Source organism: Carcharodon carcharias, chromosome 12, assembly GCF_017639515.1.
Source record: "Carcharodon carcharias isolate sCarCar2 chromosome 12, sCarCar2.pri, whole genome shotgun sequence".
NCBI classification, from domain to species: domain Eukaryota; kingdom Metazoa; phylum Chordata; class Chondrichthyes; order Lamniformes; family Lamnidae; genus Carcharodon; species Carcharodon carcharias.
Window position 1 is genome coordinate 98,159,521 of NC_054478.1, and position 19,803 is coordinate 98,179,323.

Sequence of the window (19,803 nt, forward strand, 5' to 3'; positions counted from 1 at the left end):
AGATGCTGCTGGACCCTCTGAGCACTTCCAATATTTTCGATTTTTATTTCAGATCTACAGTATTTTGCTTTTATACCTATCCACACATCATTAATAGTCAAACTAAGAACTATTTTATCTCAGGATAGTGTAGGTCAGTTTTAATAAGGTGAAATCTCCCTTATTGAATGCATCACTGTCCCCTGAACTTTACTGCCACAAACCTCTGTTGGTTGTACATAACTGAAAATGTATCTGCTATATGAAATATTATGAATACTCACAGTGATATTTTTTAAAATTCTTTCAAGGGGTTTGAACATCACTGGGAAGGCCAACATTTATTACCCATATATGGTGCTGAGCCACCTTCTTGAAGTTTGGTGTAAGTTCACCCAAAGTGTCGTTAGGGAGGAGGTTCCAGGATTTTGACCCAGTGACAGTGAAGGAACAATGATATTGTTCCAAGTCAAGATTGCCTGTGATTCAGAAATAAACTTGCAGGTAGTGGGGTTCCCAGGCGTCCCAGGCACTTTTATGTTGGTAGTGTGGTGACAGAGTTAGGAAAAAATACACATACTACTATTGGAAGCCATAAAATAAACAATTCAAACTCCATACCTTTGACAGTTTAACGTTTTTTGAAAACAAGCATTTATTTACTTTCAGTCTCAAATGAAGTCATCTGTATATAGTGGAAGTAAAAAGGGAAGAGGCCATGATGGTCCCACTTTTTAAAAATTATTTCATGGAAATTGAGCATCACTGACAAGGCTAATATTTGTTGCCCATCCCTAATTGTTCTGGAGAAGGTGGTGGTGAGCCACCTTCTGAAACCGCTGTGATCCACCTGGTGTAGGTACACCCACAGTACTGTTAGGAAGGGAGTTCCTGGATTTTGTCTCAGCAACAGCGTATGAACGGCAATGTTGTTCTAAGTCAGGATGGCGTATTACTTGTAGGGGAACTTACAAGTGGTCATGTTCCCATGCATCAGCTACCCTTGTCCTTTCAGTACCACTTCCCTAGAGTCCCAGCAGCAATGTGAAATTGCCTATAGATTGGATTAAGGATACGCTGTGCTTCATTGTCCTGAGCTGAAGACTTTTCAGCTTAAGAAGGGCCATTTGACCCTTCTTGTCGGCTCTGAACTTCCATGTCTTACAAAAGCTTAGTTTAAGCAGTCCTATTTTCCTGATTTCCCAGCAAGCTCCATAGAAACATTGAAACTTGCTGGAAAGTTCGAGAGAGTACACTATGCAATACATAACAATGACTTTTTCAATTCTTTTATTTAGAAAGCATTCCTGCTCTTATAAATCTGTTACGCAGTAAGCATGAGACACTGCAATGTATTGCTGCTGCTGTGCTGTGTAATCTTTCCACCTATGCGGCAGTCTGTTACTCAATAATAAATTATGATATCATCCCAGTGCTTATTGGATTACTGCACAGCCAACACCCCGAGCTTCAATCTCGTTGTTCTGTCATCCTGTGTGATATTGCCCAGATTGAGGATAATGCCAGTCTAATCACTTCCCTTGTAAGTAATGCTTGTTTATAGCACAGAATTTTATTAAAAAATATATAGTGCAATGTATTTTCAAAGAGATGAGGCATCATAATTTTTGGGCCCCTGTTTTGAACTCCAGAGTGTTTTGACTCCCTTTATTGAACTGCAAAATGTTTTAGTATTTAACAAAACCGCTACACTTTTAAACTATTGAATGCATGTCAGAGTACAGTTTCTGCTAGGTTGCGCTGGTTTTTCCAGTGCAATTTGCCTAAAATTGCCCAAACTAGTACAAAAGATCAAGGAATTTCAAGCATAAGTTATGTCCACCGCAAATTGAGTTTCCATACCCTTTTATGCTGGTTTAAAACATTGTGCCAGTAGCCGTCCCAACCCATAAACTGGCCATGACCCCAGGTCAAATTAATCACCATGCTATATTTCTGCTACTTGTGAGCCTTTGAGAAGGCTCTTAAAATTAAGCTCTATTTTTTAGGCTCAAATGAGCTAATAGGGCACTTTTAAAAGCTTTTAAATATTAAAAATATTTAATGTACTCAAACTGACTGCTGTACCCAATTAAACTAGTAAATGATTCTGCATAAATTTTTTAAAGTTATTTTCAGTTACTTCAAATCCAGTTACTCATAGGAGATGGATTAGACTGATTAAAAATGTGTATTTTTATTATAAATCTAATTTCATGTGTAGAAATAAAATTCCTCCAGGTGACCACTTAAATATATCAAGGAATATTTTTAATACAAAAAATAAACATTTACACTTGAAAATGCTATCTGCTGCACTTGTTCCTGGAAAATTTTATGTTTGCCATTATGCAGTTGGGTTTAAACAGAAACTTGAAGCACAAAATCAAAAGGAAAACTAGTAAATTTGCATCCAGATATTATACCCAAATAAGAAACTCTACCCCATCATGAGCAGAATCGTCCCAGATTTGCACTAAGTGCTTCCATGCCATATTGTCATAATTATGCATTCCCAAGAAACACGCGGTTTCCATTGCAGGCAGGCACTCATTCGTCATCATCTCGCCATTTCATCATGCCAGGCACCATACTTAAAATGCAGCAGTGCACACCTCTCAGTGCTTCCAACCCATGACTGCTGCAAAGAAGGCATACCCCTGAAAGGGAAAAGCAGCTCCCAGGTTCAATGATGCATCCCTCAAGTGCCTTTTGGATGCAATGGAGACTCGCCATGATGTCTTCTACCCCCCGCTCTGGCCGCAGGATGGGCAGCAACATCACCAAACAGGCTTGGGAGGGATTGGAAGTGGCGGTCAGTGTCAACGTCCTGCAAAAGAGGACAGCCACCCAGTGCTGCAAGAAGATGAATGATCTCCTCCATTCCGCAAGGATAAGTCACTCTTCTCATCACTCTCAATTCACACACTCACAAACCCATCACACATCCATAGAGCCCTCACTCATTGCTAGTTCAAGGGACATCACCGTTCACTCTTTCACACGCACCTTCATTGTCATCATCCTGTCCAATGGGACCACTCACCGCCCATACATGCCAGGCATACTTACTATCTGGCCTGACAGGCATCCTGCTAACACTGTCTCCATCTCTATTCATGAAGAACAAGCTGGCACATAACAAGAGAGAGAGAGGTCGCAGACTGGTGGAGGAATGCCTAAAATCAAAATCCTCACGAAACATTGTGCATAAGATGGGTCCCATATAATCGACATGGAGGCGCACCTATGGCCACTCCAGCCGTTCCTATGAGTGCAATGGAGCTAAGCATGGGAGCTTTCGCACCTGCTGGCACTGAGGACAGCTTTTGACAGAGTTTCGATATCCAAGCCCATGCCTGGCCACCACAAATAGCTGTGTGCGAGCATCTTCATTCTGCCACTGCCCGAGTGAGCACTATGTAGCTCAGCTAATAACGGCCTTCGCTCCCTCGGGCGTCCGATAACCCTTGCTCACCAGAGTAATATGCTGTTCCTGGCAGGAGAGTTTATATTTGCAATCAGAATAGGGCACATCTCCTCGGATTTAGATCCACCTGACCAACCATTCAAGACCTGCTCCAGGACATTAGACAATAGTGGGTCCCAGCATCCACTCACGGATTTATCTGGTCTGAACAGGGGAGGAACCCAGAAACTTTAACATTAAGACTAGTTCCTGGGGAATCAGAGCATCCCCATTATTAGCTGGCAGGGGAAGGCGGCTTAGTGCATCAGCATGTGCTATTTGAGTTCCCAAACAGTGAACAAAAGTGTATTCATAGGCAGCTAATATTATTGCCCACCTCTGGATGCGAGCTGATGTGTTAGGGGGTATCGCTTTATCTTCTCCAAATAATCCCACTAGGGGTTTGTAGTCTGTTATAATATGGAAATGGCGACCGTGGAGATATTGATGAAACTTCCGGATGCCAAACACAATAGATAGCCCTCTTTTTCAATTTGGGAATATTGTAGATTGGTTATTGTATAACCAATCGGAGCCATCTGCCATCCGATGTGAAAGGACAGCCCCTATTCCATAAGGGGACGCGTCACATGTTAAAATTAATTCCTTCTTGGGGTCCAAGTAGATCAACAAGGCCAACGATCTTAGCAATCATTTCACTTTCAGGAAGGTATCCTGGTTTGGGGCTTGCCAACTCCTTTTCTGGTTCTTCTTAAGCAGGCTGTACAATGGGGCCAGCACAGTCGAGAGATTTGGGATGAATCAGCTGTAGTAGTTTACCAAGCCTAAGAAGGCCTTAAGCTCTGTGGTATTTCCTGTGGCAGGTGCCTTGCGAATGGCTTGGACTTTTCCTTCCACAGGATGCAAGCCCTGCACATCAACCTTGTGGCCCAAGTAAACTACCTCCTTGGCTTGGAACAGACACTTCTCTCGTTTTAAACCCACTTGTGCAAAGCATTTGAGCACCTCATCTAGATTTGCTGAGTGTTCATCGTCAGTCAGTCCCGTGACCAATACATCATCCAAGTAAACGATAACATGGGGCAATCCTTGGAGCAAGTTTTCCAATGTTCTTTGGAAAATAGCACATGCCAAGGAGACCCCAAAGGGTTTTGATACAATCCTCAGTGTGTATTAATGGTGATAAATTCCCTAGAGTCTTTTTCCAAATCCAACTGTTGGTAGGCATGGCTCATGTCTAATTTTGAATGTGTGGTGCCCCATGCCAACTTTGAATACAATTCCTCATTTTGGGTATCGGGTGTCTATCAAGTTTAGCCACTTTATTGACAATTAGCTTATAGTCACTGCATAAACGCACGCTTTGGTCCGGCTTCAGTACAGGTACGAAGGATGCCGCCCACTCAGAAAATTGCACTGGTTGTAGGATGCCCAGTTTTTCCAGACTGTTCAGTTAGGTTTCAATCTTGTCCCATAGAGCATAAGGGACTGGTCTGGCTCTTATAAATCTGAGAGTTATGTTTGGGTCTACATGGATTCTGGCCTGTAGCCCTCAAATCCTTCCTAGCTCATCATTGAAAATGGAAGCATACTTTTGCAACAATTCCTGTAAGCCTTTCGTTGTAATTTGAAACATTTCAGCCCATTGCAATTTAATCTTTTCGAGCCAGTTGCAGCCTATTAAGCTGGGGCCCTCTCCAGCTACCACTATCAAAGGCAACCTTTCAGATTGATCTCCATACATCACCAAGACTTGACCTAACCCTTTCAGTCTTATTTCTTCACCCGTGTATGTTCTCAGTTTAGTGTCCAAAACTTCCAATCTTAAAGGATGGGTTCCTTTACTGAAGTATCTTAATGTACATTCTCCAATGACAGACAATGACAGCAGCACTGCTTTCTGCTCTAATTGCCATCTATTTTATAACTTGGGTGCAGATTCTCTTTCTAATATTTTGCTCACCTGTCTTGTAGATTCTCACGCAGAGGTCTTACAATTTTGCTATGTTCATCTTCCTCACCAGTTTTATGTCTTGAGTCTATGAGTTCACTAATCGAGTAAACCTGAATTGCACGCCTTCATATGCACTTGTTAGTTGATGATTATGGAGAGAGACCAACATAAGACCAAACTGTGATTGTTTATTGCAACAGACGACAGAGCACTAAATCTTTGCGTGCTCCCACAACCACCTCCAGCTTTAGACTTACAGTTAACCAGAAGCCCAAGCTGTTTAGTGATTGGTCAGTACTGTCACATGGTTAGTCCACCTTCATTCTCTTAAAGGTACCACATACCACACACACAAAGCACTCCATGTCTCCAAATTGGAACCCTAATAATGAGGGCTGGGCAGAAACCAATTCATCCTGAGTAAGTGTGAAAAACTCATCCATTATTCTCCGTTGATTAACAATGGCTGTCAGCTAAGTCATTCTGAGTGGACAAAACTAGTATTGGTCATGTGACTGAAACTGACTGGAAGTTTTAACCTAAAGACCCAGAAAGACCTAGGCACTCTGCAGAAAACATCAAAAGAGACAGGCACTGCAGCGAAAGGCTTTGTCATCTTTGCCTTAAGAACCCTGAGGCTATACATCTTAAAAGCGCCTCAAGCCTGATTCTAAAACTCCAAGTCCGCCTGTAAAGAAGTTGGACTTCATAATACAAAAGCTGCAAGTGCCTAGCTTTGTGATCTGCTGAACATTCATCTCTTCAAGGGAATCCTGCAATAATCCTAATATCCAACTTCAGTTAATTTGACCCATTTGCACAATTCAAGAGTGGAAAAAAGATTCCTATTTTTATTGGGCCCCAGCAACTGTTCTTCTTCCACAAACCCAATATGTGAACTCTGAACTACTCTTTTGGTTAACAACTGGTAAAAGTATACTATTTTCTTTAACTGTACCTTTTGTGTGTTGGTGGGGGGGTGATTGGTGTAATGTTTAAACTTTAGGGTTGAATGTGTGAATAAATGAGCCTCTTTTTTTAAAAGTCACAAAGTCTTGCTGCTGTTATTTCTAAATTGACCACACACTCCAGAGGCTAAGAACCACAAATCTTCCTCTCCAAGACCACACTGATTACGTAGTTATGGAAAGCGTACAAGAGTTTCAGTTCTCTCTCAACCCTGTCCATAGCATAGAGATGACCAAAACTGTGAAGGATCTAGACAGTGTAGATGGACCGAAATTATTTCAATTGATGAAAGGTCAAGATGCAGAGGATACAGATTTAAGGCGGTTGACAACAGAACCAAAAGTGTCATGAGGAAAAAAGTTTTTATGCAATCAGTGGTTAGGATTTGGAATCCACTGATTGAAAGATAGCTGGAGGCAGATTCTGTTGTGGTTTCCTGAAGGGAAGGGATTTGCATGGCTGCGGGGAAAAGGGTGAGGGAGTGAGACTAGCTAAATTACTCTTGCAGAGAGCCAGCACAGGCATGACACGATAAATGACCTCCTTCTGTACTATAGCAATTGTTTATAACTTCTTTTATTTTAATCTTAAATTTATATCTTCTCTTCAACTCATTGGAACTGTGTCTAATTAAGCATCCTTGAATACTTATCCTTTCACTTTCCTAGGGTGCAATTCCTCCTCTGGTGAAGATTTTAAATTCTGAAGTTGAAGATGTGCTGGTCAATGTACTTAAATGCATCCGGATATTATGCAGCAATAATCCAGTTAATCAGACCTTAGTAGCTAATGAAGGAGCAATTCCTTTATTAGTGCAGCTGTTAAGTGTAACATCAGGTAATTTTTTTAAATGATTTTCCAAAATCTAAGTCTGCTCAAGCAAAACCCTAAGGGTAGAATCTTACCTATGGCAGGCGGGGGGGGGGAGGAGGGAGATCCGGGGCCCACACTCTTTCGCGCATGCACGGGAAAGAGCGCAGCAATCTCCCTGAGGCACAGAGCTGCCTCAGGGAGATTAAGTGGATAATAAAACTTTTTAATAAAGAAAGTAAAAAATTATTTAAACATGTCCCATCATGTGTGACATGAGCTGGGACATGTTTGTGAATTTTGCAATATTTAACTAATTATTTTATAACACCTTAAGGAGACCTCATCCCGCCCGTGGATGAGGTTTCCTGAAAAACGCGAAAGTTGCTTGGGCCATTCACCTGCCAGCCAATAGTGGCCTTAATAGGCCGTTGACAGATCAGCAGGCATGCAGCCACTTCTGGCGTGCACCTGCTGAACAAAATATCAAAATGATCCGCGATGACGCCGGGACGCACACCCGAAATCATCGCACGTTAGTTTACACATCGTGCCCACCCCAGCACACCGATGGCAATATTCTGCCCTAAGTTTAAATTTGAGGGGGCAATTTTCCCGACCATAAGTGCACTGATCTCACTGCAGTTTTCACGGTCAGCTAAATGACAAGAGGCCTGCAGCATGACAGATTTCTATCAATAGAAGCTCACTATTTTGAAGAGGGAATTAATTTGTTGCTGAAGAATTTAAAGGCCTTTAGCAGAACACAAATGAGAATTAAATTTACTTACCTTAAGAATGGAAAATACTAAGGAACATCGTAAAGGTTTAGAAGTCCTTCTACCTGAATTCAGGCTTAGGAGGGAGATATTATTTGGCAAGCAGGGTGGGATTTTCTGGTCCCGTCAGCGGTGGCATCATGGCAGGCTTGATGGGAAAATTTGTGGTCATCCAAAAATCAGTTTCCTACTGGCGTAAAAAGAATTTGTGATTGTCGGCTCCTGACTTTCATGGCAGATTGGGCAGCCCACCGTGCCTTGTCAGGAACCACATTTGCATGCATTTAAATGTTATGCATACTCATTATCAAGCCAAATCACCAGAATCACACCCCCACTCCAGATCAAAAGGCCATGCTGGTAACTAATTAGACCAGTGTCATTCACAAACAGATATCAGTGATGTGCACCTGGTGAACTACACTTCACTCGTGACTTCAGGTATGTTCACTTAACTTTCATTACGCTGTACTCACAGCTGTTCCGACTCCATGCCAGGTTGCACAGGCAAGACCCGCAGTAGTTCAAGGGGGGTTCAGAGCCAAGTATGCCCATTTTCAGACCAGCAGGAAGGTGGGGGACATTAGGGGCTGGAGAGTAAAGGCTTGACTGCAGCGGGTGTAAGACAACTCAGGGGCAAGGGAAGGGGCTGGAGTGCAAAGGTTTGACTTGGGGGGTGGAGACTGGGGGAGAGTGCACACAGACACATGACTGGGTGCAGGGAAGACTGGGGAAGGGTGCACACTGCCACATGACTGGAGTAGCTAATTAGCTGGGGTCAGAAAGCATAGCCCATCCTGGGCAAGAGCACAAAAGGTAGTCAAGGCCTGAATGCATAGACAGTCGTGTGACTCTGCGCCAAAATTTAGAAGACTGTGCTTGGAATGACTGTCCTTGTCCCAGTCCAGGGAGTGGAACAGTTTATCAGTCATGCCTAGCATGGTGTACATATGGTGTGGTCAGCCCCTCACACACATCGGTCCTGGGGTTTTCTGGCTTCATACTGAGTCACAGTCACAGTCAGGAGAGGTATGCAGCCTGTAGATGAGAAACAGGTAATGAAGGGGTGGGCACTCAATGGTCTCATGGGTGGTGATCTCTAAAGCTCACAATGCAATAGGCCTCAAGGTGAGGAGGGGTCAGGTCCATATGGGGCATTTGGACATCAACATCAAAGAGTTCAGGGGTAGGACAGGGATTTCCATGACAATGACAATGGGATCGAGGATTAGAGGGGGAAGAAGGAGAGTATTCGCAGGAAGGGAAACATGAGCATGATGCTCCTCCAGAATGATGCGAGGAATTTCTAAAGTCACGGAGAGAGTCAAAGCTGGTCTGGTAGCAAAGCCTCAATCCAACATTTTCCAAGCTGATTCTGATGCAGTTGCAAAAGAAAGTATGAAAAGATTGCCAGGGGAGGGCTGTCAACACTTGTGGGAGTAGTCAACCACTGTACTTGTGGGCTGGTTGAAGGGGCACCCAACTACTTTGTGATTATTCTAAAGGAGAGGAAGCCACACCTGAGACATGTCAGGAAGAGTCAAGTGGCAACTTAGGAGATTTGGCACCTTAACTCTTAAAGCACATTCATTCGAGAGTATAATTTCGACTGGGGCCACTATTGAAATAAGACATTTTGCCCCACTTGTGGGAAATCCCAGGTATCAGAATGACTCAGTAGCAAAGGGGCCATGGGTCAAAATGCAGATGCCTAGCGGCCATAAGATCTCTAAACCTTTTGGCTGGCAGGTTCATATGAGGGAACCCACAACCCCCACTAAACAAACTCTTAGTACATTACAGCAAGTTGGGACTGATGAGTAAACCAAAGGATGTAACCTGAGAAAGTCCTGCCTGAGGCTTCCAGTGCCTGCCAGAAGACTTGCAGATCCAAGTCCCTGTGTCAAAGCATTGTCATTGGAGAAGCGTTTGTGGGAGTGATGGGGGGCGGGGGAGGGGTGTGTTGGGGTGGTGGCTGCGATTCACATGATCCTGAAGGCTATGACACGACAGCAATGGAACTAAGTGAAATGTCTTGACTGAAATGAAAGTAACCCATTGGCTCCACAGTCACTCCCTAGTACGTGATAGGAAGATTTTTCATTTATTCATTCATGGTATGTGGTTGTCGCTGGCTAGGCCAGCATTTATTGCCCATTCTGAATTGCCCTTGAGAAGGTGGTAGTGAGCTGCCTTATTGAACTGCTCCAGTCCATATGATGTAGGCACATTCAAATGTGGTGTAGGCGCACTCACAGTGCTGTTAGGGAGGGAGTTCCAGGATTTTGACCCAGCAACAATGAAAGAACAGCGATGTATTTCCAAGTCAGGATGCTGTGTGGCTCGGAGGGGAACTTGCAGGTTGTGGTGTTCATTTGTGTCTGCATCCTTTGTCCTTCTAGATGGTAGCGGTCATGGGTTTGGAAGGTGCTGTCTAAGGAGCCTTGACGAGTTCCTGTGCTTCTTGAGAATGGTACATATTGCTGCCACTGTGCTTCAGTGGTGGATGGAGTTAATGTTTGTGGATGGGGTGTTAATCAAGTGGGCTACTTTGTCCTGGATGGTGTCAAGCTTCTTGAGTTGTTGGAGCTGCATTCATCCAGGCAAGTAGAGAATATTCCATCACACCCCTGTGCCTTGTAGATGGTGAGCAGGCCTTGGGGAATCAGGAGGTAAGTCACTCAATGCAAATTCATAGCCTCTGACCCGCTCTTGTAGGAACAGTATTTATATGGCTAGTTCATTTCAGTTTCTGGTCAATGGTAACCCCCCAGGATGTTGACAGTGGGGGATTCAGTGATGGTAATGCCACTGAATGTCAAGTGGTGATGGTTAGATTCTCTCTTGTTGGAGATGGTCATTGCCTGACACTTGTATGGCACGAATATTGCTGGCTACTTGTCAACCCAAGCCTGGATATTGTCCAGGTCTTGCAGCATTTGCACATGGACTGTTTCTGTGGAGTTGTGAATGATGCTGAACATTGTGCAATCCTCAACAAACATCCCCATTTCAAATCTTATGATGGAAGGAAGGTCATTGATGAAGCAGCTGAAGATGTTTTGGGCCTAGGACATTACCCTGAGGAACTCCTGCAGTGATATCCTGGAACTGAGATGATTTACCTCCAGCAGCCACAACCATCTTCCTTTGTGCTAGGTACGATTCCAAGCAATAGAGAGTTTTCCCCTGATTTCCATTGACTCCAGTTTTGCTAGAGCTCCTTGTTGCCACACTCGGTCAAATGCTGCCCTGATGTCAAGGGCAGTCACTCTCTCCTCACCTCTGGAGTTCAGCTCTTTTTCCCATGTTTGAACCAAGGCTGTAATGAGGTCAGGAGCTGAGTGGCCCTGGCAGAACACAAACTGAGTGTCAGTGAGCAGGTTATTGCTAAGCAAGTGCCACTTGATAGCACTGTTGATGACCCCTTCCATCACTTTACTGATTACCTTTGTACGTTTATATTAACTCATGTTTTTGTTCAATGTTCCTGCAGAGATGAGCATGAGGGAAAAATGTATGGAGCAGCCAATGTTGCACTCATCCTGGCAACTAAAAAGGAGGAGAAGAAGGGCCCTTCGCCACCTGGCTGGGCAAAGGGAAGAGCCTCATCCTGAGAATGAAGAGCCTGTAGGACCCCTCAACACTCAGAAACGAAGGCTGACAGAGCCATTGAGCTTAGGAGGCCTGCAAGACCAAGGGTGTACAGATGACAATCCTCATACTTCCATATGAGCAAGAGACAATGCTGTCAACACCTTTGCATGTCTAGGGATGTTGTGGCTCACAACTGTGACATTCTCCAGGAAGAGTTGACGCTGCAGGAGGTCATCCATTCTCAGTGGCTCTCAACGTGAACGCCACTCTGAACTTCTTCACTGGAGACCACGGCAGGGTTTCTCAAGCATCTACTCACAAATGCATAAGAGTAGTGACCAACGCCTTATTTAACAAGTCTCCTAATTATGTGCAGTTTTTTCTAGATGACGCCAACCAGTTTCCCAGAGCAGCAGGTTTTGCTGTTATATCTGGATTCCCACAGGTGCAGGGTGCCATCGACTGTACTCATGTGACTTTAAGAGCTCCCTGGCAGCAGCAACTACAATTCAATGTCCAACTAGTCTGCAATCACCAGAAGCAGGTATAATGCAGTTATGAGCAAGATACCCTAGAAGCTGCCACAACTCGTACATCTGGAGTCACTCACAGGTGCCACAGACCTTCAAGTGTTCTTAGCACACCCAGGGTTTGCTCCTTGTTGACGAAGGATACCCCAAAAGACGTGGCTGACACTCGTTCAGCAGCCACAAAGTCCCTCAGAGGAGAGGTATAAAGCAGCTCATACCGCCATACGTCCATTGATAGAATACATTATTGGCATCTTGAAGATGTATTTTCAATGTCTGGACAGGTCAGACAGCGCTCTCCAGTACACTCCCCAGAGTATGCTCCCCAGCAATCTCATCAATGTTTGCTGCGCCCTACACAATCTGGCACAGCAAAGGGGGGATGTCTTGCCAGATGTCGAGATGGAGGAGTTCCACGTGTCCTCCGATGATGAGGACGTCATGAGAGTTGAGCACAATGAGGGCGAGGAAGCAGAGGGTTCAGAGGAAGATGCGATAGCACAGGTCATGCAAGGCAGGCATACATGCGAAACACTAATAGCCACCAGGCTCCAGGAGGATGATGCCAACTAGCTATGACAATGCTCTTTCACCAGTGCCATCCATGCTGGGTCCACCTTACCACCTTTGTTGTTATTCTCCTCATCTCAACGAACTACTTCAGTCTCTGAATAAGTAGTTACACTCTAGAGTGACAATGTCCTCATTGTTGGAAAATAAGGCAGCCTTGGGAGCATGTAGCCTTTCTGTAATGTGACAATAGCTGCTACAGACCATTTCGTGAGAAAAATTTAGATGGTGCAGCTTTATTCGATCATCTCACCAAAGTTCCACTACCTACGGCAGCCTACTAGAGGCAGAAGCAGCACTGCAATCCTCAATACGCTCATGGCAGTATACCTGTATTATGACAAAGCACCTCAAGGAGGTCATTCTTCACTCAGTGGATATCGCTTTCATGTGTAAGTTCAACTCGGACTCTGCACTGCGGTATTTCCACACAGACAATAGCTCATGCAAGACCAATGTTGAAGCCTCTTCATCATACTCGGTCCTCAGCGTCACAGACATCTTCAGGTACATTCATCTGTAACTCTCGATAAAGGATGCGAGGCTGTCCTTCAACCCACCTTTCAATGGACCTCAAACATCACAAACTATGCATGAACATGCCTCCGCTTGGAGTCTCCCAATTTCCCCTTGATGCCTATCCGTAGAATTTGTGCTCTCAAAAATGCTGACACTCCATCTAGCCCTTAAGGACCCAAATCATTGAAAATAAAGAGCACACATCAGATGTTTTGCAGCCTTGTTCTGATTCCACTTCAGGGCTACACTTTTTCATCCCTACAGTCTGAGATATACACACAGAAACTAGGCACACCGGTGCCATTGTTATCTATACGTAACCATTTCGATTGATCATCTGAGAGCTGCCAGAGTATTATTGTCAGGAGACGCTAGCCATGCCTTATGGCCCAGCGCAGCACCTTGCAATGTTCACGTCAGCTATCTGGGGCCTCTGCACATGACATGATGTGACAAGTGGAGTCCCACAGGGGTCTGTACTGGGGCCTCAACTTTTTACGATTTACAACAATGACTTAGAGGGGAGTGAAGATATGGTAGCTAAATTTGCAGATGGCACAAAGATAGGCAGGAAAGTATGTTTTGAAGAGGACATGAAGAGGTTGCAGATAGATATAGATAGGTTGATTGAGTGGGCAAAGATCTGACAAATGGAGTTTAATGTGGGAAAATGTGAAGTTGCTCACTTTTGCAGGGAGAACAAAAAAGCAGAGTATTACTTAAATGGAGAACGGCTGCATAATTCGGAGGTGCAGAGGGCTCTAGTACTTGAATCACAAAAAGTTAGTATGCAGGCACAGCAAGTTATTAAGCCGGCTAATGGAATGCTATCTTTTATTACGAGAGGGATTGAACATAACAGTAAGGATGTTTTGCTTCCATTATACAGGGCATTGGTGAGACCGCACCTCGAATACTGTGTGCAGTTTTGGTCTCCTTATGGAAGGATGTAAATGCATTGGAAGTGGTTCAAAGGAGGGTTACGAGATTGATACCTGGAATGATCGGGTTGTTTATGAGATAAAGGTTGGACAGGCTGGGCTTGTTTCCACTGGAGTTTAGAAGAGTGAGGAGTGATTTGATTGAAATATATAAGATCCTGAACGGCCTTGACAAGGTGGACATTGAAAGGATGTTTCCTCTTGTGGGTGAGTCCAGAACTAGGGGCCACGGTTTTAAAATTAGGGGTCACCCTTTTAGGACAGAGATGAGGAGAAATTTTTTCTCTTTGAGGGTTGTGCGACTTTGAAATTCTCTGCCTTAGAAGATGGTGGAGACGAGATCATTGAATATTTTTAAGGCAGAGGTAGGTAGATTTTTGTTAGGCAAGGGAATCAAAGGTTATTGAGGTTAGGTGGAAATGTGGAAATCGAGACACAAGAAGATCAGCCATGATCTTATTGAATGGCAGAACACACTCGAGGGGCCGAATGGTCTACTCTTGTTCCAATTTCTTACGTTCTTATAAGATAACACTGCAGGCAGTCAGGAGCGCAGAGGAGCTGAGATTTTGGGTTCTAAATCACACTCAAGGCTAAGGTAAACTATATGCAAGACAATTAAAGATGCCCTGTCTCCATGCATGTCAACCTTTCATCATCCACGATGCACATTGGGGAAGTAAAGCAGCTTCCAGGTTCTAGACTCATGACTCAACATCAAGTGATCCTCTGATGCAGGTCTCAGAGACGCCTTGGGCAAGCACAAAGTCCTTAGAGGCTGATGCTTCACTCATGTCAGTACTGAGCAGAGAACAGACAGAGCTGACAAATCTGTAGGGAGTGTGCTGAATGTTCTGACACATCCATAGTGACATTTGTTGAGGCAGAAATCAAGAGATCTTGCAGGGGCCTCACTCTAGCTGAAATTCAGATGCAACGAGGGTCTCACAAGCCTGTCTGACACATTGATACATCACCCTGGCATCTGCAACTGGAGGGTCTTCAGGGTCACTTCAGGGCCTTCTGATTCTTCCCTTCATCATTGTCTGAGGATGAATTCGGCTTCTCTATCTTACTGGCTGAAAATTCCTCACCTCTTTGCTGTGCTAGGTTATAGAAGGCGCAGCAGACCACAATGATGCTTGGGTCTCTGGTTCGTACTGCAACACTTCGCCTGAGTGATCCTGACCGTTGGATCTTACCTTCAGCAGTCCAAAGGTCTGTTCTACTGGTGCCCTTGTTGAGGTATGGGAGACATTATACCCCTCCTTTGCTGGGCTTTGTGGATTCTGCACAGGTGTCATGAGCCAGACTTCTGATGATATCCCCATTCCCCCAGGAGACATCCCTGCAGTTGTGCAGGGACAGCAAACAGCTGTAGCATAGCATTACCTCCCATTCCGTGGGGCCATAGGTCTTCCTTCAGGAGCTGACATAAGTCAGTGATTGACTGCTGTGACACCCTCAGCCATCTTTGACATTACATCTCTAACATTTTCAGTTTGTTACTCTGCATGCCGTATATTACATGCCATTGCTCGGCATCACACCTACTCCTGGCTGCCAGCATCCTGACCAGCCCGACTCTCTGCTGCCACCCCTTGTGTTCCTTCTGGCCATTGCTGAACCTGGCCTTTGGCCACCCTCTGCCAGTTCCTCTCTTCCTCTGCCACAGCATCAAAAAGCACTGGGTGCTCAAGACCCATCCTGCCTGCCTGAAATGAACTGTGGAGAGAAGGCTGGCAAAATTCTAGTCAGTACAGTCTATTTGGCCCTCCTTCCTGACTTGATGACTGTGGACCAATGGGGAGCCCACTGCTGTGCAATCAGTCATACCCTGGACTCCACCATCCCACTCTGGCCACCTCCCTTCTCATCCTTTCCAGCCACCTCTTCCATCTGTCGCAGATATGTCCCTGAACATGCCCACTCTAATACTGGAACTGCAAGCCTCCCTTTGTTAACTTTGACCTTCCCTCCATCACAATTGCCCAGCCTCTGTGATCTTTGAGCCATCTACCATCACTCTTGATCAACTATTTGTCGACCTAGAACTACCCCCGTCATCATCAAGGTATCCCCTGGCACCCTGGACCTGCTTCATTTTACCGTCAACTTGTCAACAATCAACAAATGCAAAATATTTAATTTCTTCACTCAAAAGGTCGTGAATCTTTGGAATTCTCTACCCCAGAGTGTTGTGGATGCTCAATCATTTAATGTATTTAAGGCTGGAATAGACAGATTCTTGATCTCTCAGGGAATTAAGGGATATGGGAAATGGGTTTGGAAATTGAGTTGAAGCTCAGGATCAGCCATGACCATATTGAACAGAAGAGCAGGCTCGATGTGCCATTTGGTCTACTCCTGCTCCTAATTCTTATGCTCTTATGTTCTTTTCCTTGACCCTCCTTCTATCACCCTTGACCTGCCCCCATCACCCTTGACCTGCCAATTGTCATCTTTAACCCTCTATCACCCTTAACCTGCCCTCAGTTGCCCTTGACTCTCCGAACCTCACCATTGACTGTCCTCACTCACCCTTGCTCTTCCCTCTATCATGCTTGATCAGCCTTTGGTACAGATTGACCTTCCGTGTGTTGTCTAGCTCCCATTCTCTTTCCCCCATGACCCATCTTTGGGCTGCCATGACCGTATCTGCCTCTCTCAGACAGTCATGTCCTGACCTGCCTGAACAGCTGCCAACCTCCCTTCCACGGACAGCCATGACCCAAGTTCAATGCAACAGTTCAGCCTCCACTCCCCAGTCCAAAAGTGTTCTCCATACAAGAAAAATAGCTCCTACTCACTTCAAATCACCAGGAAGTCTACCTTGCTTGCTGTCTATCACCTTTAACTAGTCCTGAATCAGAGGCCATATTTTACTCGCTTGCTGCCACTTTAATCATAAGATGTAATTTAATCTATCGACTATGTATTTTAATATGCATGCATGACATGCTAATGCAGTAAAAATAGATTCCTGCCACTTGCCATCGGGAACAATGAAGCCGCATCCAATTATTCCCAACTTTCACACCACCATGGGAAGCTGACATTTCATCTGCTGCACAATTCCCAGCCCGTCTCATTTCTCGCTCCCAGGAGCATCATTAGATGCTTAATTTATGCATCCTCCACCCGATCAAAGACATTCCCTTTTGTTCTTCTTCCCACCCTTCCCTTTCACTTGCTCAGAGCCTATTACATTTTTAACATATCCCAGTTCTGTTGAGTGGTCACAGACCTGAACATTTGGCTGGAATTTTCCGCTCCAGAACTAAGTCCGATGGTGAGAGTGAGAAGTTGGAGTGACTTCTGTTGGAGAACGGGTCAGGTGAACGCACTGAATTGTGCGTTGTTCACCTGATTAATTATGCAGCCGTGAGTAATCAGATCCACAGCGTGGCGGGGCGGGCAGGAAGTCACCCGTGGGCAAGCACCATATTTATAAGGCACTCAGACAGCCATTCATTCATCGTGCCAGGACTTTCGGAGAGCGAAAATGTTCAGTAGAAGGCAGCAAGCTTAGGCCCCATGCTTCAGCGATACCTTGCTGGAGATTCTCCTCCAGGCTGTCTAGGAAAGGGAGGACATCCTCTTTCTGAGGGATGGAAGCAGGAGGCCCTCCAGTCTGACCACAGCAGCCTGGAAGGAGGTTACCAGGGTGGTTAGCACCCATGAGGTCCAAACGAGGACATCCCTGTAGCACAGGAAACAGATGAATGATCTTATCCACTCCACTAAGGTAAGTGAATCTTCTACTCTCCAAACTCACATCAGCAATGTTTTTATTTCATCTTTCATGGTAGTGGGCATCCATGGCTAGACCAGCATTTTCGTTGCCCAACCGTAATTGCTGTTGAGAAGGTGGTGGTGTGCTGCTTTCTTCAATTGCTGTTGTCCATGTGGTGTAGGAACACCCAGAGTACTGTTAGGGAGGAACTTCCAGGATTGTGACCCCTAGCAATGAAGGGACAGTAATGCAGCTCCGAGTCATGGTGTGTGGCTGTGAGGGGAACTCGAAGATGGTGGTTATCCTTCCAGGTGGTAGTGATCATGAGTTTAGAAGGTGCTATCAAAGGAGCTTAAGTGAGTTGCTGCAGTGCATCATATATCTGGTACACACTGCTGCCACTGTGTTGCTGTTGAAGGAAGTGAATGTTGAAGGTGGTGGATGAGGTGCCAATCAAGTGGGATACTTGGACCTGGATGGTGACCAGCTTCTTCACTGTTGTTAGAGCTGCACTCGTCCTGACAAGTGGAGAGTAATCCATCACACTCCTGACTTGTGCCTTATAGATGCTGCACAGGCTTTGTTGAGTCAGGAGGTAAGGCACTTTCCCAGAATTTCCAACCCCTGACCTGCTCTTTCGACCAATGTGCTCACACTCAATCCATCTGCCTTCAGCCAGAACAAGATGCCCCACAACAAGATGGAGAGGGAAAAGACTGTAAGTGGAATGTCAGAGCTACAAAATCTCATGGAATTTGAGCAATAGGCTGCAGAACTGGTAGGGGAGGACAGAGACTGTGCCTGCGCTGATGATGAGGTCAGCCATTCCCAATAATCCATTGAGGAAGCAGAGCCAACTTTGGACAAGAGTTTGCGTGATGTGTGTAATGTCTGAGCCAGCCTAAGCAGTCACTCATTCTTTATTTTCTCCACATAAGGTGCTAGCAGGAAGAGGGGGAGGCCAGCCTTCTCCACTGAAGAAAGGCTGAGCCCCCAGACTACCCTTGAGGAGGAAGGAGACTCTTTAGCACATGTAGAGCCATCACAGCATTCACCCGCACCCTCCCCAAGCGCAGAGACACACACATCGGTGGGTCATAGTTCAAGAGTAGGCTCAGGATCACTCACTGGTGGTCACTGCACTGATTCACAGCAGCAGGCGGAGGCAGTGAGAGCCAAGGTCTCTGGCTCTCAGAGGATTGCTGGAGAACAGGCACCTGCAGAATCCAAGTCAGATGTCGAGCCTCTGCAATCAGCCCTATGTCATATGCTGGAGATTCAAATAGACACAAGGCATCATCACTCAGCTGTCAGGGGCCTTCAATAGAGTAGTACAAGAGATGGAGGAGTGCATCCGTGTGCTCCCTGATGTCATGGTTCCGACATGCGAATACCTCAAGGTCTCCATGGGAAGGATGGTGGCCATCTTGGAGACCCAGGTCCAGCAGTTTATTGCCTGATATACACACAGACCTGCATTCCATCACTCTATCCATGCCTGTGCTTCAGCACTGGCTAGGTGAGAGGGGGACAGGGCACCTCGAATTTGCTCCAAGTGACCCTTCTTCTCAAGGAATCAGGGAGGAGCAGCATCAACTAGACCCAATCAAAGGTTGTCCTGCTACTCCAAATCCCCTCTGCCTATAACCCAATCACATCCAGCTGGTCAGACTGAGGGGGGTTCCCTTGCTCCACAGCAGGAGAACCTTAGCAGGCCGGGGCGCTCCAGACCTTGGACCTCCAGAGGACGCCCACCAAAGTCATCTGAGACAACAGGAATAGCAGTCAGCAGGCTGCCTCCACCTCTGCTGCGATGTCACAGATGCACCTAGACATAGTGGTAGAGTAACAAAAATTAAGAGATTTTGAATTCACATTGTATATAATTCTGGCATTTATAAATATAGGTTCAATCGCACTGTTTTGATATTTCCTGGGTTCCATCTCGCTGCTAGTCATTTTGTTGGTCACATGCACTCCACCCTTTCC

General features: G+C 45.4%; 1 protein-coding gene across 1 annotated transcript in view; it reads left to right on the plus strand.

Moving 5' to 3' along the window:
• The window catches only part of ankar (ankyrin and armadillo repeat containing), a 313,107-nt gene that overhangs the window by 198,763 nt on the left and 94,541 nt on the right, over nucleotides 1-19,803 (plus strand). The window contains exons 13-14 of the mRNA XM_041200254.1: nucleotides 1,278-1,522; nucleotides 7,001-7,169. Coding sequence (XP_041056188.1) covers nucleotides 1,278-1,522; nucleotides 7,001-7,169 — 414 coding nt within the window. The remainder of the gene's footprint in view (nucleotides 1-1,277; nucleotides 1,523-7,000; nucleotides 7,170-19,803) is intronic.